Raw genomic sequence first — 16,272 nt, 5'->3', positions numbered from 1 at the left:
GGTTCTTTGACAAACTTCAAATCGAACAAGGAAAAAAAAGCGGAATCACCTCTCTCAACAAAACGCTCAAAATACCGCACAAGAGAGAGAGAAAAAAATTAGAATCAATTTGGTTTTAGAAAAGACAGCATTTAGGAGAGCTGTGGTGATTAATTGGAAAATTATTTTCTCATCCAGGCAAAGCCAAACAAGAAAAAATCACCATGAATCCACCTTTGCTTGCAAATATTCATAAGCACAGCACACAACTATGCCCCAATAGACTTCATGATGTCCTAGAACACTCTCCCAATATGCTTATAGCTGTAGTTTTGTGAAAAATACAAGCTGTTGGAAAGCTTGGATACCGCTGACTAGGTGCAGCGGTGTTTGACTTTGACGGGCTGTATAAAACTCAAAATAGGGGAGGGAGGTATCTGTTTTCAGTTTGTTTTTTTGTAAATTCAGCTTAAAAAATAGCCAGGAGTCAAAGGGTTAATTATATCTAATAATTCTTGCCAATACGGCTTCACCATTTTATTGCGTTTCAAAAACGTTTAATATCAATTGAGAGTGAACCAGCAAACTATCACTTACAAAAGTATCTTTATATGCAATATCGCTACTTTCATATATTTACAAATAGTTTCAATTCACATATACTAATAACTTAAAATTTGATTGTTAAATATACCATTTATAAAATTCTGTATGTTTCACATGGCGATATACAAAATAATTTCTTATTGGAAATAGAAATGTATTGTCAAATCTATAGTTTGATTGAATGTAAAAACATTGCTTTCTTACTAAATTTACTTGGTATTTATATAAGTGTTACCCTCATTGAAAACAACACACCATTCGCCATTCTTACGTTGAGCGGGGGTATGTGTCGAGTTGATATGCGAAAAGCATGCTGGGATGATTTTCGGGGACGCCATTCGACATGGCGCCGTGAACATGTTGATATGATGCTGAATGTAAGCTAGAAAATGGTACGTTTTGGTAAATCTGCTGCCAGAAACTTCCTTTGTTAGATTCCCAACATCAGCATTGAATCGTTCGACGCCATGATGAATGGCGTCCCCTAAAGTTGTCTCAGCAGGCTGTTCGCATATCAACTCGACTCAGTCCCCCGCGCAACGTAACAATAATAATTAATTATTTTCCCATGGAGTGTTTACTTGGCCTACCCTTTCACGAGAGTTTTAATCACAATTTCCTTTTCCATATATCAAGCTTCTTATATTGATTTTTCTCAATAATGTTTCTGTTAACTGTACAGTAGTACAGTTAACGCCGTATTACCCATGAGCCGTATTTAAGGCATATGCGTGCAAATGAAGATGAAACAATCAACAATCGACTCGATTCATTTGCACATATTTGCATTGAATACGGCTCATGGATAATACGACGTTTGAACTTAGGCGTAGAGATCGATAAGCTGTAGGATTTAACAGAATATACAATAGGAAAAAAAGTAATACCTTCCAACAAATATGGTTGGCCGCAAAAGATGAAATTGTAATATTACCTATAAAAAATATACAAGTTAGTTATGAATTAAGCGAGAACGCTACCGTCAAGCTTCGCCAGAAAACTCTTATTTTTCTTATCAGAGTAGCATGTTTGAGATAGATGGTGGTTTATCACAGAAAAACTTGATCTATCGGGTAATCGGCCGCCATTTTGGTGCTACGTACGCGGGATTGCCCCCCCCCCCCCCCCCGTATTTTTACGCTATCACGCTCGACCAAAAGCGATAGACTTGAGTTTTCCGCGATAAAACGCAAAAAAAAAAAAAAAAAAAAAGAGTCACGCTCAGAAACCCCACATAAATTAAGCTTGTGATATAATGGTGAGATTGTGCAATGCTACTTCCGTGACTTACTATGGACCATCTTGCAAATGTACATAGCCTAACCATGGGTTACCACTCATTGCCGTGACCCATGAAGACAGCCAAAGCACATTTGAGAATTTTTAAAGCAACTACGACGGCGACTGCAGGGACAACACGATTCCCAAAAAAGCTTTCATTCTTTGCGTTCAATGTTAAGCTAGTTTTGGTAGAATTCACTCGTTTTTGTAGTCCCAAAATCTATAGCAAAGCCTAGAATCTTATTTCTGACATTCAGCGCACACGTTTCCGTCCTCGCTAGACTGTGAAACTTGGAGTTTTCAAGTTGTAGAATGAAGGACAACGGCTGACAGAATCCATTTCAGAATATATTTCACGTCTGGCTCTTTGTTTTCAATTGTTTCTGCCGTCGCCGTTCGCGCTGCCAACGATGACGGCGACGGCAAGGCCAACGTGAACCCTCAAAATGCTTTTACGCTTAGCGCTTAACTAGATTCGATAAAAAAATAACTCGTTTTTTACAGTCCCGAAAAAGATACGCCTACAACTATTTCCATCATAGTGAACAATTTAAAGTCTGGTTAACAGCACACACGTCGCCGTCCCCGAGTTTTCATTTCGTGGTTTGAAAGAAAACGGCTGAAATGTATCAGACAGAGTCCATTTCTGAGTGCATTTCACGTCTGGGTCTGTGAGTTTTCTATTGGTCTCTACAGTCGCCGTTTTATTTGCGTAAGGTCCCATACAGAATTGAGCGCTAAAGGCTTGCTTCCATATGATCGCACACAAATGGGTTTTCGTGTGCGATAGTGTGCGATTATATGGAAACCAGACTAAAGAATAAGAGTATTTTTGGTCACGTTTTCCTTGCTGTCGCTGTGGTCGTTGGCCCTATTGCTTTACAGTTTACAGACAATATATTGCTTGTGTGTGTACAAGCAAGCGAGATTGCGGTCACAACATACCAATCAATGGCTGTCGTTTTTCTATATGGTCTAAAAGAGCCTGGGGCGAGCGCGCGGAAGACCTGTGATATTCAAAAACGTTAGGGTCTAGGCTCCATTTCAAAGATGGCTGCCAGCAAAATCGTAGTAAACACGAAATCCTGCGGACTCCCAAATATGTTACGTAATGCCATATAAGGAAATGACCAAGCGAGCTAGAAAAACGACAGTTTTTAAAAGAAGATTTATCGATATGTGTTTAACCACGCTAGTGCTGTTTTCATGAATTCCTAACATATACTTTTATTACGCCTCGCTACTGTCGCCAAAGATGGGCGTTTCCTCGTAATCAGAACTGTCATCCGACAGATCTTCTTGTCCGGCTAAAAGAGGACCTGACTCCTCCCCAGGCTCTATCGGTACCGAGTGAGCGGGCGAAGATTGGGGAGAGGAGTTCTTAATCTTAAATTCACTATGTTTTGGTGAGGTGTCAGAGCTTGCTATGGTTGTTTCCTCGTACAAATCCGATTTAGATGGTCTTTTACTCTGTCGGGTATCCTGTGGTTGGGTGACGAAGGGTGGTATGGAGTCTGGGAACGGGTAAGAGGTGTTTGGACCTTCTGAAGAGGCTTCTGGCGGCTCGAAGGACGCGAGATATTCTAGCACCACTTGGTAACAAAAGTCGTATTGACCCTGCCATATACATATTACGTTAAATTATTGTGATGTCAATAACCGATTGTCCCTTGGTCAATCAAAACATAACAACATCGTTGATTTCTACACAAATGACACCGTGTGAATGCCTCGCGAACAAGCATCTTACATATCCATGAAAAAAACCCGAGGACAGTCTTATGCTCGCAGGCTGTGTTATGGATGGGAGATGGTCCAATGTGCGTTTTTTAAGGCTCTCAATTATTTACTGTAGTCAACAGTCTTAACTAACCAATGTTTTCAGCCTCAAAGAAAGCCGCGAATAGGATACCCTCAAATTGCACTCGCCTTGGCTTGAAATAATTTTTTTTTATAATACTCATCTCAATAGCCGACTGTACCAAAATCCTCCCCCCCCCCCGGCCTGAGTCTACTAAACAGAAATGAAATACCAGCAGTAGTAGGGACAAACCTTGGTTTGGACCATCGCAGGTCGCTGCTCTCGAAGCTGTTTGACGGTCTGGAAGACATCCACCATCGCCTCCGCTTTGAGACGCTCGATCAGAATGCTAACAGCACAGAATACGCCCGTGCGGCCGACACCCGCACTGCGAACAGAGCAAAGCATTTGAAAACCTGCATGATAACCTGCACCACAAAGGGCTAAACATTCGCATAACGCGAATTTTACCGATAAGTCGCACTTGCATAACGCAAGCTAACAGACTAGAGGCTAATTTTGACTTCCAGAATACTCGAAAGCTCGTTTTTTTTTGCTTTCTTTGAAGGTTCGAGTTAACGGGTTCCCACTGTCGTCATGCTTCATCAACGGGATATATATTTACACCTCAAAAAGCCGGAATGATGTATAAAAAACAAAACGACAAAGTCTAACAACAGAAATAAGACAGGGGATATAATTAAAATAAAACTGATGTCCACACACCTTAAAGTACTGAAAAAAAATGTATGGAAGATCTGACAAAGCCTAACACAAAGCCAATAAGACAGAGGTGATATTTAAAGATTTAAAGACTGGTGTCCACCTGCAGTGTACGATTATCGGGTGACGCCCGCTCTCCGCTTGCCAGTACTGAACTTGTCCGATTAAGTCAATCAGCTGACATCTGGACAGGCCATCCTCAAGAGGGTTCTCCTCGGTCCAGGACGTGTAATGGAACTGACGGACATCACGGGACGCGCTGACCTGGGGAAAGTACAGAAGACATGAGGCAAGTCAACATACGAAGGGTGAGTTACGCCAAGAGGCGAGTCAACATACGAAGGGCGTGTTAGGACATGAGGCAAGTCAACATACGAAGGGCGTGTTAGGACATGAGGCGAGGCAACATACGAAGGGCGTGTTAGGACATGAGGCAAGTCAACATACGAAAGGCGAGTTAGGACATAAGGCGAGGCAACATACGATGGGCGTGTTAGGACATGAGGCAAATCAACATACGAAGGGCGAGTTAGGACATAAGGCGAGTCAACATACGAAGGGCGAGTTAGGACATAAGGCGAGGCAACATACGAAGGGCGTGTTAGGACATGAGGCGAGTCAACATACGAAGGGCGAGTTAGGCCGTGAGGCGAGTCAACTCACGAAAGGCGAGCCAAATTACGGGAGGCGAGTTAGGCCGTGAGGCGAGTCAACATACGAAAGGCAAGCCAAATTACGGGAGGCAAGTTAGGCCGTGAGGCGATTCAACATACGAAAGGCAAGCCAAATTACGGGAGGCAAGTTAGGCCGTGAGGTGAGTCAACATACGAAAGGCAAGCCAAATTACGGAAGGCAAGTTAGGCCGTGAGGCGAGTCAACATACGAAAGGCAAGCCAAATTACGGGAGGCAAGTTAGGCCGTGAGGCGAGTCGACATACGAAAGGCAAGCCAAATTACGGGTGGCGAGTTAGGCCATGAGGCGGTTCAACATACGAAAGGTGAGCTAAATTCACCCTTTCGGAGCTAGAACGAAACAAACTCGCCTTTCCAGCGCCAAAAAGGTGGATTACGGGAGGCGAGTTAGGCCGTGAGGCGAGTCAACATACGAAGGGTAAGTTACGACAAAGACGTGGCGTGGACTTTACGAAAAGCGCTTGCCTGGTAGCAAACATGCAAAAGGGGAGTTGAGTTACAAGGCTCAATTCTCACGGGAAAAATTCTCCCTGGGCTAAACTAGAGAAGATTGGTTTTCATTCATCGATGCACTCCTCTTAAAAGCAAACAGACTTCTCCAGCCCCCCTCCTCTCTTTCCTTCTCAGGACATTTCGTGACATGTACATGGCAGGAGCGACGTTTCATGAAGAGATGTGTTCTCATCAGACAAGTGTCATTTAAATTTGCGTTGATATGGTTACTTTAGTAGAAGTAAATGTGTTGTTATGGTTACTCTAGTGGAAGTGAATGTGTTGTTATGGTTACTCTATTGGAAGTGAATGTGTTGTTATGGTTACCTCAGTGTTGGTAAGCTTAAAGATTCGCACGACCAGGTGTCCAGACTTCACTTTGTCTTGCATCTCCACCACAAGAGAGCCAAACGTGATTGGTTGCTTTCCTGGCCAATAGCGATGCATCTTTGCCTGAGAAAACAACAAGCTATCATCCAGGAACATTTGACAACAAAAAACAATCCTAGTTATACCTTCGCTTGTTCGACTTCCTGGGCAAGCGTCACAATGGTACAGCAGTTTTGCTCCCAGACCATGCGCCAGAAATCCGGAATGGTCTCCGGGATGGGGGCCTGGGTCGCGATGAACGTCCTCTTGGCCATGTAGCCATCGATGTAGTTTGCGTTGATGTAATCTGATCCCTCCACGCCCACTTGCATGCTGAGTCGTACCCTAGTGACGTCATAAGGCAGGACGTTCGCGTAGCGGTTTTTGCGCTTGTTGACGGGATGAGTGGCAGCGTTTAATGACAGGGACGAGTTGATGCAGCGAGAGAGTTTTTGAAACTCGGTGAACATTGGAGTGTACCCTGGACCATAAAGCAATCGGAATCAGTCTTTCAATAGGGGACTGCGCGCTAGTTTGCCACCAAACAGTCACGTGATCTCTTAGCGCTAAAATCCTCGGTACGCCGCAATTTCATCATCCTAGCAAAATACCAAGTGCGAGAAGGGATCCATTCCCATCGGCGGATTTGTGGAGGCTGTTGCGATATAGTCGATTACTTTTAGTGAATAGCATAAAATTTAGTTGGCTATTTTGGGTTTGCCTCCCTTAATTTATTTTCCAATGTTAAAGCAATTACAAAGGCGTGGCAGACAAGGGCTCTTAAAAAATATTTGTAAGGGAAAGTTCACTTATTATCCCGAGGGAAGGGGGGGGGGGGGGGGGCGTGAGGATACTGTCGGGGAGGGGGGGGGGGGGCTCGAGAAATTTTTGAGGTCTTAAGGACGTCGAATGTGTTTGGAATTTAAAAGGGGGCGTCACTGATTCACTGAGTCAAATCAGGGCATTCACAATCCAGGAGTCCAACGTATTAAGCCATATTTTATCTATGCAATGCAAACATGTATACACCCTAAATACATCTTTTTATGGTTTCCGCTATATAATATTATAAAGTGCTCATGTTCCATCTAAAATACAAACAAAACGTTTTAATGCTATAAGCGCTCATTCTTTTCTTATGCTGCGCTTTTCTTGCAAGGAGAAGATCGAAAAGCCTTTTTGCTTCTTTTACATCTATTGCATCAACAATTATCAGGTTGCAACCTGGAGCTAGTCGCATCTTTGAGAAATTGAGTGCCTTCACTTTTTCTAAATTAATGTTTTTAGCCAACTTCTTCCCCTCCACTTTCTGTCCAGCTTGCAGCTAATCTCTTGATTGCGTTCCTTTGACATTGTCATTGCCATTCCTATCTTTGCTCATTCTGTCTTCGATTTTGGGGAGGGGGGGGCACCGAAAATATGGGGTAAGCGTAAGGGGGGGCATTGAAAATTTTGTTACTTGACAGGTCATAAAGATTTCTCTAAAAGGCACGAATGAAGCCGAAAGAAGCAAGCACAAACATAGAAAAAATAATTAAAGCAGGTAAAACCGGTCAAACCAGACTGACCTGATTCAGGGTCCTGCTCTTGTAGTCGACGAATGTGACTGCGCAAGTCACTGGCGCTCGTCTCAGTCTCCCCGCTAATGATCGCGTCGAGCAATGCATCATGGATGAAGATGTACTGCTGCTCGGTTTGCACCATCAGGTTCCGGTGTCTTCGCAGGGTCGAGACGAAGCCGAGGATATCCACAGTCTTCTCTTCGTGGATTTGCTGGAGCATGACGTCAATCACGATGAAGGTGCCAGTTCGACCGACACCAGCACTACAGTGGACAACCTGCAATAAAATGTTGTACGTCATTTCAGGGCTGTCGAATTTTTTTCTGAATGGTCTACAAGAGGCTGGCGCGAGCGCTCGGGAAACCTGTGATATTCTAAAATGTAAGCGCCCAGGCCACTTTTTTAAATGGCGGCCAGCAAAACCGTAGTGAACGCGAATATCTGCAAATTCACATGAAAGCGAAAAAATGATTGAAGCGGCACCAAATATGGTATGCAATGTCCTAATATTGTATTGGCTGAACAACCACGAAAAGCGACTGTTATTAAAACAAAATAGTTTGCCTACCATTTTTTTTTCCAAAAGTGTATTATGAATTTGGATATTGAGTTTAATGCAGTTCGAATGTACAGCATTACTATCAATCCGGACATTATTTTGACGAAGCTTTAGGTCGATATGTACCATTGGTCCTGCCCCTGGGGGGTCCGCTCGGGTTGAGTCGCGCACGAAAGCGAGTAGATTACACACGCTCGTGGGTACCCCATGGTCAGGCCAGCTGGTGAAGTGAAACTGCTTCACCTGTCTGACGTCATCACACCCCTCACGCTGCACGCTCAGGGTGCGCACTATATATGGAGTTAATTCTGTCACGCTATCTAAGGTTACGGTGATATCTTCGTAGGATAGACTGCCGCGTGAGGGCCAGTATTGAGCACACTTGTCACGACATCGCTCCTTTAGGTTTGTTAACTGACAAGAGAAGGAAATGGATTATTAGTGACCACCTGCCTATGACCGCCCGTGACCGTCAAGTATCCAAAACAAATCAGCCTGAATCAACGGAATTTCAAATCATTTTCATAATACCATTCTCAGAATTGTAGCTGAAAAAAGGGAAGTGTAAGGAGATGGAATCGCAACTGAATATATTAACGACGAATGGCGCGCTCTGATTGGCTACAGCTGTTTTGAAATGTTTGTTTCGCGCGTTTCCCACGAGACTGACTTTATGAGCAATCACAAACTCTTCACCTACATTTTCACCTATTTTAACTGGAAAAAAGCTTTCTTGCTAAAGACTAGCATACCATGATAATAGTTCTAGAGTTTTGCTCCCAGACCATGCGCCAGAAATCTCTACATGTCTCGGCCAGCGGCCCTTGCGCAGCAATGTATGCGTTGTCACGGCGATATCCCGGCAAGAAGTTGGCGTTGATGTAGTCTGAGCCCGGTTCGTCCTCGAAGTCCTGCAGCTTGACGCGCGAGTGGTCATACGCCACGATGTTGATGTAACGATTCTTATGCTGGTTCACGGGGTCCAAGCTGTGCGTGGCGGTCACGTGTTCAGGCACAGGGATGCGCTCGTATTCCGTGGTGAAGAAAAGGTCACCGCTTCTGCGCATGCGGGCCACGTGTTGCTCGAAGTCGTCGATGCTTATCGACCCACATGGTCTGTAGTGCGCTGTACAAAATAGATCAGATCAGATCAATGTTAAAAACGAGAGGGGCGTTTATCGTTTAAGCGCAGATTGCCCCATTGCGAACCGCCTTACATACTTTTATGTCAACAAGCGAGTTACGTCTGCCTTACATACCTTTCATGTCGGCAAGCGTGTTACGTCTGCCTTACATACCTTTCATGTCGGCAAGCGTGTTACGTCTGCCTTTCATGTCGGCAAGCGTGTTACGTCTGCCTTACATACCTTTCATGCCGGCAAGAGTGTTACGTCTGCCTTACATACCTTTCATGCCGGCATGCGTGTACAAATCATATCTGGTACTCCGTGTTACGTCTGCCTTACATACCTTTCATGCGGGCATGCGTGTACAAATCATATCTGGTACTCCGTGTTACGTCTGCCTTACATACCTTTCATGCCAGCAAGCGTGTTACGTCTGCCTTACATACCTTTCATGTCGGCAAGCGTGTTACGTCTGCCTTACATACCTTTCATGCCGGCAAGCGTGAACGTCCTAGCGATCTTCTCAAGTCGATTCTTTCCTCCCGCCGCCATCTCGTAGCGCTCCGTGTCCGCGCACGCCATCGCCTGCTGATTCTTCCGCACGAGGTACACCTTACCCACAAGCAACCCCAATAACACGACCAGCAGTAGCCCCACCAAGATGCCCATGATAAGCGCAATGTTGTTGCCCCCCTCGTGTGTAACGGGCATCACAGTGGGCCTGGCCGGGCGCGTGCGCACTGGGGGCATCCAGCTCAAGGATTCGTAAGCGCCGTTATCAGCGAGAAGCCGCTGAAAGATCGTGTAGTAGCTGTCGGGCTTCAGAGGGGCATTATGGTACATTTTGCCGGCTGAAATCAAACAAAATAAAACATCTAAAAAAAGTTGAAAAGAAAGAAAGGTTTTTTTTGCCATTGACCATCGTCTTTGCCAGGCTATTCCTCGGATGTCTTCACCACACCGGTACATTGTACTCATAAAGAGACCTAACAGGCGAGCAGTATGGATACTATGGGTATGTCTACTTGAAACCTTTGCCTTTTTCAACATCCCGAGAGCATACAAGCGAAGGATAAAGACAGAGAAGCCCACATCAAAAAGCGCTTTGATATTGATTGTCTCGCCAGGAGTACTACCCTAAACTCACCAGCCCGTCGACGCCGTGAGATAAGGTGCGGGTAGTTTTTGCTATCGCCAACGATAAACTCTTCTTCCCATCGCTCCCTGATGCTGAACATGGCAGCTATGTATGGTGACGTCTCCGTTTCCACTGCCAAATCTTCAGGGGTGTAGGAGTCTGGGGCGAGGAGACCGCTAACCGTGGCCTCCGTAGTGCTCGCAACAACTATCTGGATAAATCTACAGATAAGATCAGAAAAGAGGTATTTACTAGAAGGCGTAAAGCAGCTGATTCAGGGAAACTGCTGAGATACTGACGATAAAAGTGGGTGAATAAATCATAAGATCTTAATCTAAACCGGTTATTTTGGGGTTTCTTCTCATAATTTGTCTTCCAGCATTTGTTTTAAACGATAACAGGTGCGCCAGACAAGGGTTTTCTTAGGCTAACGCGGCAAGAGGCCGAGTTTGGCACTTCTACCAAGAACGCTGATTAAGAACACACGACAGGCATCAAATCAGGTATTTTCTAACGCCACTTTACAAACTTACTCGACTCTTTCGCCATTGGATAGATATGTCACGTGATGCAGCGGGACAGTCATGGTGGTGGCAGTCCTGTCAATCATATCAGGTACGGGGTACGCAGGCATCACGGGTACTAAACACAGAGAAAGACTACGGTTAGCTATGCGCGTGCGCGATGGTCATATCAAATGATGCGATGCGATGGTGGCGTTCAGTGTCGCATGGTAAGTACTTCACACAGAGAAAGACTACAGTGACGCTAGCGTACTATTTGGATTATGGGCAATGTAATTCATGGTTATAGTGGTAGTTTGTTTTGTGGCGTTTGGGCGATGCATTTCGCGGTTATATTGGTTTGTTGTGTGGCGTATGGGCGATGCATTTCGTGATTATAGTGTTTTTTTGTGTGGCGTATGGGCGATGTATTTCGCGGTTATAGTGGTTTGTTGTGTGGCGTATGGGCGATGCATTTCGTGGTTATAGTGATGGTTTGTTGTGTGGCGTATGGGCGATGTATTTCGTGGTTATAGTGGTTTGTTGTGTGGCGTATGGGCGATGCATTTCGTGGTTATAGTGGTTTGTTGTGTGGCGTATGGGCGATGCATTTCGTGGTTATGGTGGTTTGTTTTGTGGCGTATGGGCGATGTATTTCGTGGTTATAGTAGTAGTTTTGTGGCGTATGGGCGATGCATTTCGCGGTTATAGTGATGGTTTGTTGTGTGGTGTATGGGCGATGCATTTCGTGGTTATAGTGATGGTTTGTTGTGTGGCGTATGGGCGATGCATTTCGTGGTTATAGTGATGGTTTGTTGTGTGGCGTTTGGGCGATGTATTTCGTAGTGCTTAAGGTAATATGTCACCAATTATATCATCGTATTTCCACCAATCATATACGAATACTTCCTCTACTCACATAGCCTCCCTCGCAGGCGTTTTTAGGCAGGCGTCGCTCGCCTGCGAGGGAGGCTACTACTCACAGTGAACGCGCAGCATGTGCCACGCCTTGAAGACCAGTCTTCCGAACTCCGGTATGCGCACCTCGCACAGATAAGCCCCTCCCACTTCTCGCGTCACGTTTTTTAACTCAAGCGTAGACACATGACCTTTTGTCGAGTAGCCGCTGGTCACTTGCTCGTTTTTACGGATCCACGTGATTTGAGGTGCAGAGCTGCTGCCTTTTGCCGTACACTTCAGCTCGACGTCACTGCCAACCATAACCCTTTGCGGGAAGGCTGTGATTTCAGCTTCTGGAACTGATAAGAAAAGTGATAATTACTTGTCAATGTTTTGGCATTACTTAAGCTTTTTCTTGTAGCCGATCTTTACTTAAGCAACCCTAGGGTCATAACGGACATCGAAAACCTGGGAGGGGGGGGGGGGGGGGGAGAGGTCACGATACATTTCTTATAATTTCTTATAATTCTATAAAAAATTGGGGGAGGGAAAGCGTTCAAGAGTTAGACGTTCTCCGCTTAATTTAATTTCCGCTCTTCTCCTACCCTTCTATAGTTTTTTAAACGTTTTCATTTTATCTCATTCCTTTTTTAGTAGCCACATTCCAGTAAACGTAGACGCATAAATGTATCTCTTGCAGCAAAGACTAATACGAGGCAGCAGCTAATTACACACGTAGATGAATATACACAAGCATAGATAATTAAATACCTAAGTATAATGACTGTAAGAAATTCCCTGAACATGTTGTATTTGTGGGCATGGTGTTGGCAAGTGGGTCACTGAGATGATAACGGCCGATAATTTTTTAAACTCTACATTAGTGGTAGCCTATTTACCGGATCGCCCACTGATAGTTGTTCAATTTGAATGCCCTCGTTCTTCTAACAGAGAGTGGCTTTAACTGCCCCACGAATAGAGCTTCAAGCTGAATATTTAACTTACTATAAGGCGGCCAGTCTGTTACGGGTTTCGTGGTGGGCTTGACAGTGACGGAAGGCTTCGTAACTTGAGATATAGTCGAGGGGGATTTGCTCACAGTTTCAGGCACAGGGGGAACTGTCGAAAAAGTCGGTGCCTCCTCTGTAAACAAGATGGAATGAGTGTTATTGAATGCGGGGCCATCCTCGGGGACCCAGGGCGTGCTCGTTACCCTCAGCGCTCGTTACGATCAGCGATCGTTTCCGCTCAGTACGCCCTGGGTTCCCGAGTATAATGCCGGGTAGGACCGCTCGCTTTCCAAAGACAAAAAATATACAAAAATCTTACAAAAGGCGATTAAGGAATAGAAAAAAGAAAAGAAAAATAATTGAGAAATACATACCATGGGGAGACGCCGTTGACGTGACCGGCAATCTTGTTATTACCGGGGTTTGCGTGACGTAGGCGTGACTTGTCGGTCTAAAGACTTGCACTTCCGGTGAGGACGTGACAAGATGATGGAAGACAATAGAACTTTGTTGAAAGCCAGCAGAGGACGTTACAGCAGGCGTGATCACCGTGGATGTCTTAGGTGAACTTTTAACGCTAATATCGTGACCAGTCACAGTTGTCACGTAAGATATGCTGTGACTTGAGTTAGTGCTGTCCTTTGTCACAGAAGTTAATGAAATTGATTGATCTGTAACGCTAGTACTGCGAGTTATCACTGAAGTAGTAGTAACGCTTGCATAACAAGTGCGAGTTTCATGTGCTGCCACACTAGTTATGTGACTTGTCACGCAAGTTGCGTGACTTGTCACGCTAGTTGCGTGACCTATCGTGATTATAGGGCTGTGAGCCCCTAGTGGTTTCTCAGCAATTGTAAAAGACTGCAGTTTTTCTTCTTGAGTATTTGTTGGGATTATATTTTTGCTAGCGACTCCAACACTTGTGCTCGTGGTCTGTCCATTTTGAGGCAAAGTCTTTGATGAAGTTCTCTTACTAAACGCGGAGGATGCATCTGATGTTAAGGAAAATGAAACTGAAAAGAAAAATAAATAGGTTTTTTAATCCGAAAATTTCAACTCGCGCTTACATTAACCGGCATAGCGATGGGAATATGACGAAATAATCTAAAAATCAAAAATATCTAATCAGATGATAATGTCATTTAGGTTAATATGTCAGGCGCTATACTTTTCAGAGCTTTAATGTTTATGTTACTGACTCAAGATTGATCTTTTCAAGATTTCCAAAATTGTCCGGCTTTCTTGCATGGCCAGTAATCTAGGTGGTATAATGTTCTGCAAAGATCGAAATAATCAAGTATTTTACCGGATATTCTATTCTAGCTGGTCTAATCCTAATCTAAGCATGTGACTGGGGAATGTTGGCTTGAAATCAAAACAAGAATTAAATAAATCAGAATCAGACTGTACTCTTTACTCTGTCAACATAACTGGTCCGTTGTAGATTTTTTATCGCTCCGAGAGTGTACGATGCAAGATGACCAAGTGTAATAATAAAGGCTTCAACGCCGTGTTGCGACGTTCCGGTCTGCTACACAATATAAAAACATCATGCAAATGTTTTATAGAGGCAATCGAGTCATTTTGACTTCTGCTGAAGCAAACATAAAATATTTCGTTGGTTATTTCCTCCCGGTTTTCGGGTTTATATAAATAAGATTTTTAACCCACTGAATAGGCTTATTACGTGAATAACGACGTTCAAATCAATGACTTAATCGAACGTTTCGCCTCTTTGCAATATTTTCTGTATTTTTTGAATGAGTGCTTTCGTCTGAGTATAGCTATTTGACCACGACTTTGACCCTGGTGTGTTTAAATTCAAAACTGTTCTCCTACCAAACCGCGGACTGGTTTTAATTGTAAACAAAAGGACGACAATACCAAAAGATCAACTCGATTGCTTTACCTTGTGCATCGATGGAGCTTGCCAGTGCATCGTCTAGAGGATTTAGAAATAGAAGAACCCAGATCCAAACGAGACCCTGCATTGTAGACCCCACTCAAGTACTTTTACAACCTCAGCATAGAACACAGACACTGGTACAATTTCTAGAGAATTTCCCTTAAAATTGCGCGCGCCGAATTAATCGAGTTTCGTGGACAGAGCGAAATGTTCGTAAATACATGCTTCAGAGTAATGGTTGAACCGTACGAAAGCTGAAGGGTTCGTGTCCTGCTCTAGGAAGCGGTTTTACAGGGAAAAGGCTAGGCGCAAAACGTCATAGCGAAAGGTTTATGACACATCTTGCGCCTCAGGGATGCGTGTTTAATGATTCATAGAGAGAACAATAGACTTGCCAAGTTACTGTACTAAAACCAGGAGGCACGCTCACTCATAAGGCACTTACATATAAAGTGCTACATCCTCATATGAGATTTCCAGCAAAAACAAATTTTACTTTATCAAGAACAAAACAGGAATTATAAAACCATAGCAAAATCGCGTTTGCACTTAGACCGGTTCCTCATGACGGAATAAAGTAATAACCCTACATAACACTCTTGTCCAAAGGAATTTTATTTATTTAGAAATGAGATAGCACGCTTCTGGAATATGTACATTGCACGCTTTGCATATTTTTCGCGCTAATCTGTATCGCAGACTTTCTTCCTTGCCGTGTCATGTTGAGCATTCACCTTTGACTTCGTTACATAAAAATTAACGAATGTTAGAAATTATGGAAGGGTAATATAGAATGATTCAATCACTAACGATAATCTAACATGGCATCAGATCCTTTATCTCGACTGTCTAACATTCCACAAGTTTGGAAAGGTCGCTACAAAGCGACTGGACAGAAGGGGATGACCTGGCCTGGTAATGCTGGAGAGTTTCATATCATCTTTATATAATTCTATACGATATCCGTTTGTAAAACATTTCGTTTTCTCAGGATCAAATCATGAGCCGCGCACCTTGAAAAGGTATCTACAGCAGCCCCGGCCACCATCCTCGGACCGAGTCCTGCCAAGGGGGAGTAGGACCCAGCCCTACCAAGGGTGTGTAGGACCCAGCCCTACCAAGGGGGTGTAGGACCCAGCCCTATCAAGGGTGTGTAGGACCCAGCCCTTTCAAGGTTGCGCAGGACCCAGCCCTACCAAGGGTGTGTAGGACCCAGCCCTACCAAGGGTGTGTAGGACCCAGCCCTACCAAGGGAGTGTAGGACCCAGCCCTATCAAGGGTGTGTAGGACCCAGCCCTACCAAGGGTGTGTAGGACCCAGCCCTACCAAGGGTGTGTAGGACCCAGCCCTATCAAGGGTGTGTAGGACCAAGCCCTACCAAGGGTGTGTAGGACCCAGCCCTACCTACCAAGTGTGTAGGACCCAGCCCTACCAAGGGTGTGTAGGACCCAGCCCTACCAAGGGTGTGTAGGACCCAGCCCTATCAAGGTTGTGTAGGACCCAGCCCTACCAAGGGTGCGCAGGACCCAGCCCTACCAAGGGTGTGTAGGACCCAACCCTATCAAGGGGGTGTATGACCCAGCCCTACCAAGGGTGTGTAGGACCCAGCCCTACCTACCAAGT

General features: G+C 44.6%; 1 protein-coding gene across 1 annotated transcript; it reads right to left on the bottom strand.

The window, feature by feature from the left end:
- Positions 1-519: 519 nt before the first annotated feature.
- On the bottom strand, positions 520-14,999 carry LOC5520335 (receptor-type tyrosine-protein phosphatase alpha). The gene is made up of 15 exons (XM_001640200.3): positions 14,653-14,999; positions 13,118-13,756; positions 12,739-12,876; positions 11,817-12,092; positions 10,864-10,972; positions 10,340-10,551; positions 9,678-10,043; positions 8,818-9,191; positions 8,192-8,479; positions 7,513-7,783; positions 6,091-6,425; positions 5,903-6,028; positions 4,494-4,654; positions 3,920-4,055; positions 520-3,483 (listed from the first exon to the last, which is right to left on the bottom strand). Exons 1-15 carry the CDS (start codon positions 14,732-14,734, stop codon positions 3,097-3,099), a joined length of 3,900 nt encoding a protein of 1,299 aa, XP_001640250.3. The 5' UTR covers positions 14,735-14,999; the 3' UTR covers positions 520-3,096.
- Positions 15,000-16,272: the final 1,273 nt, after the last annotated feature.

Source organism: Nematostella vectensis, chromosome 1 (genome assembly GCF_932526225.1).
Source record: "Nematostella vectensis chromosome 1, jaNemVect1.1, whole genome shotgun sequence".
NCBI classification, from domain to species: Eukaryota; Metazoa; Cnidaria; class Anthozoa; order Actiniaria; family Edwardsiidae; genus Nematostella; species Nematostella vectensis.
This window is presented reverse-complemented; position numbering and strand designations above follow the sequence as displayed.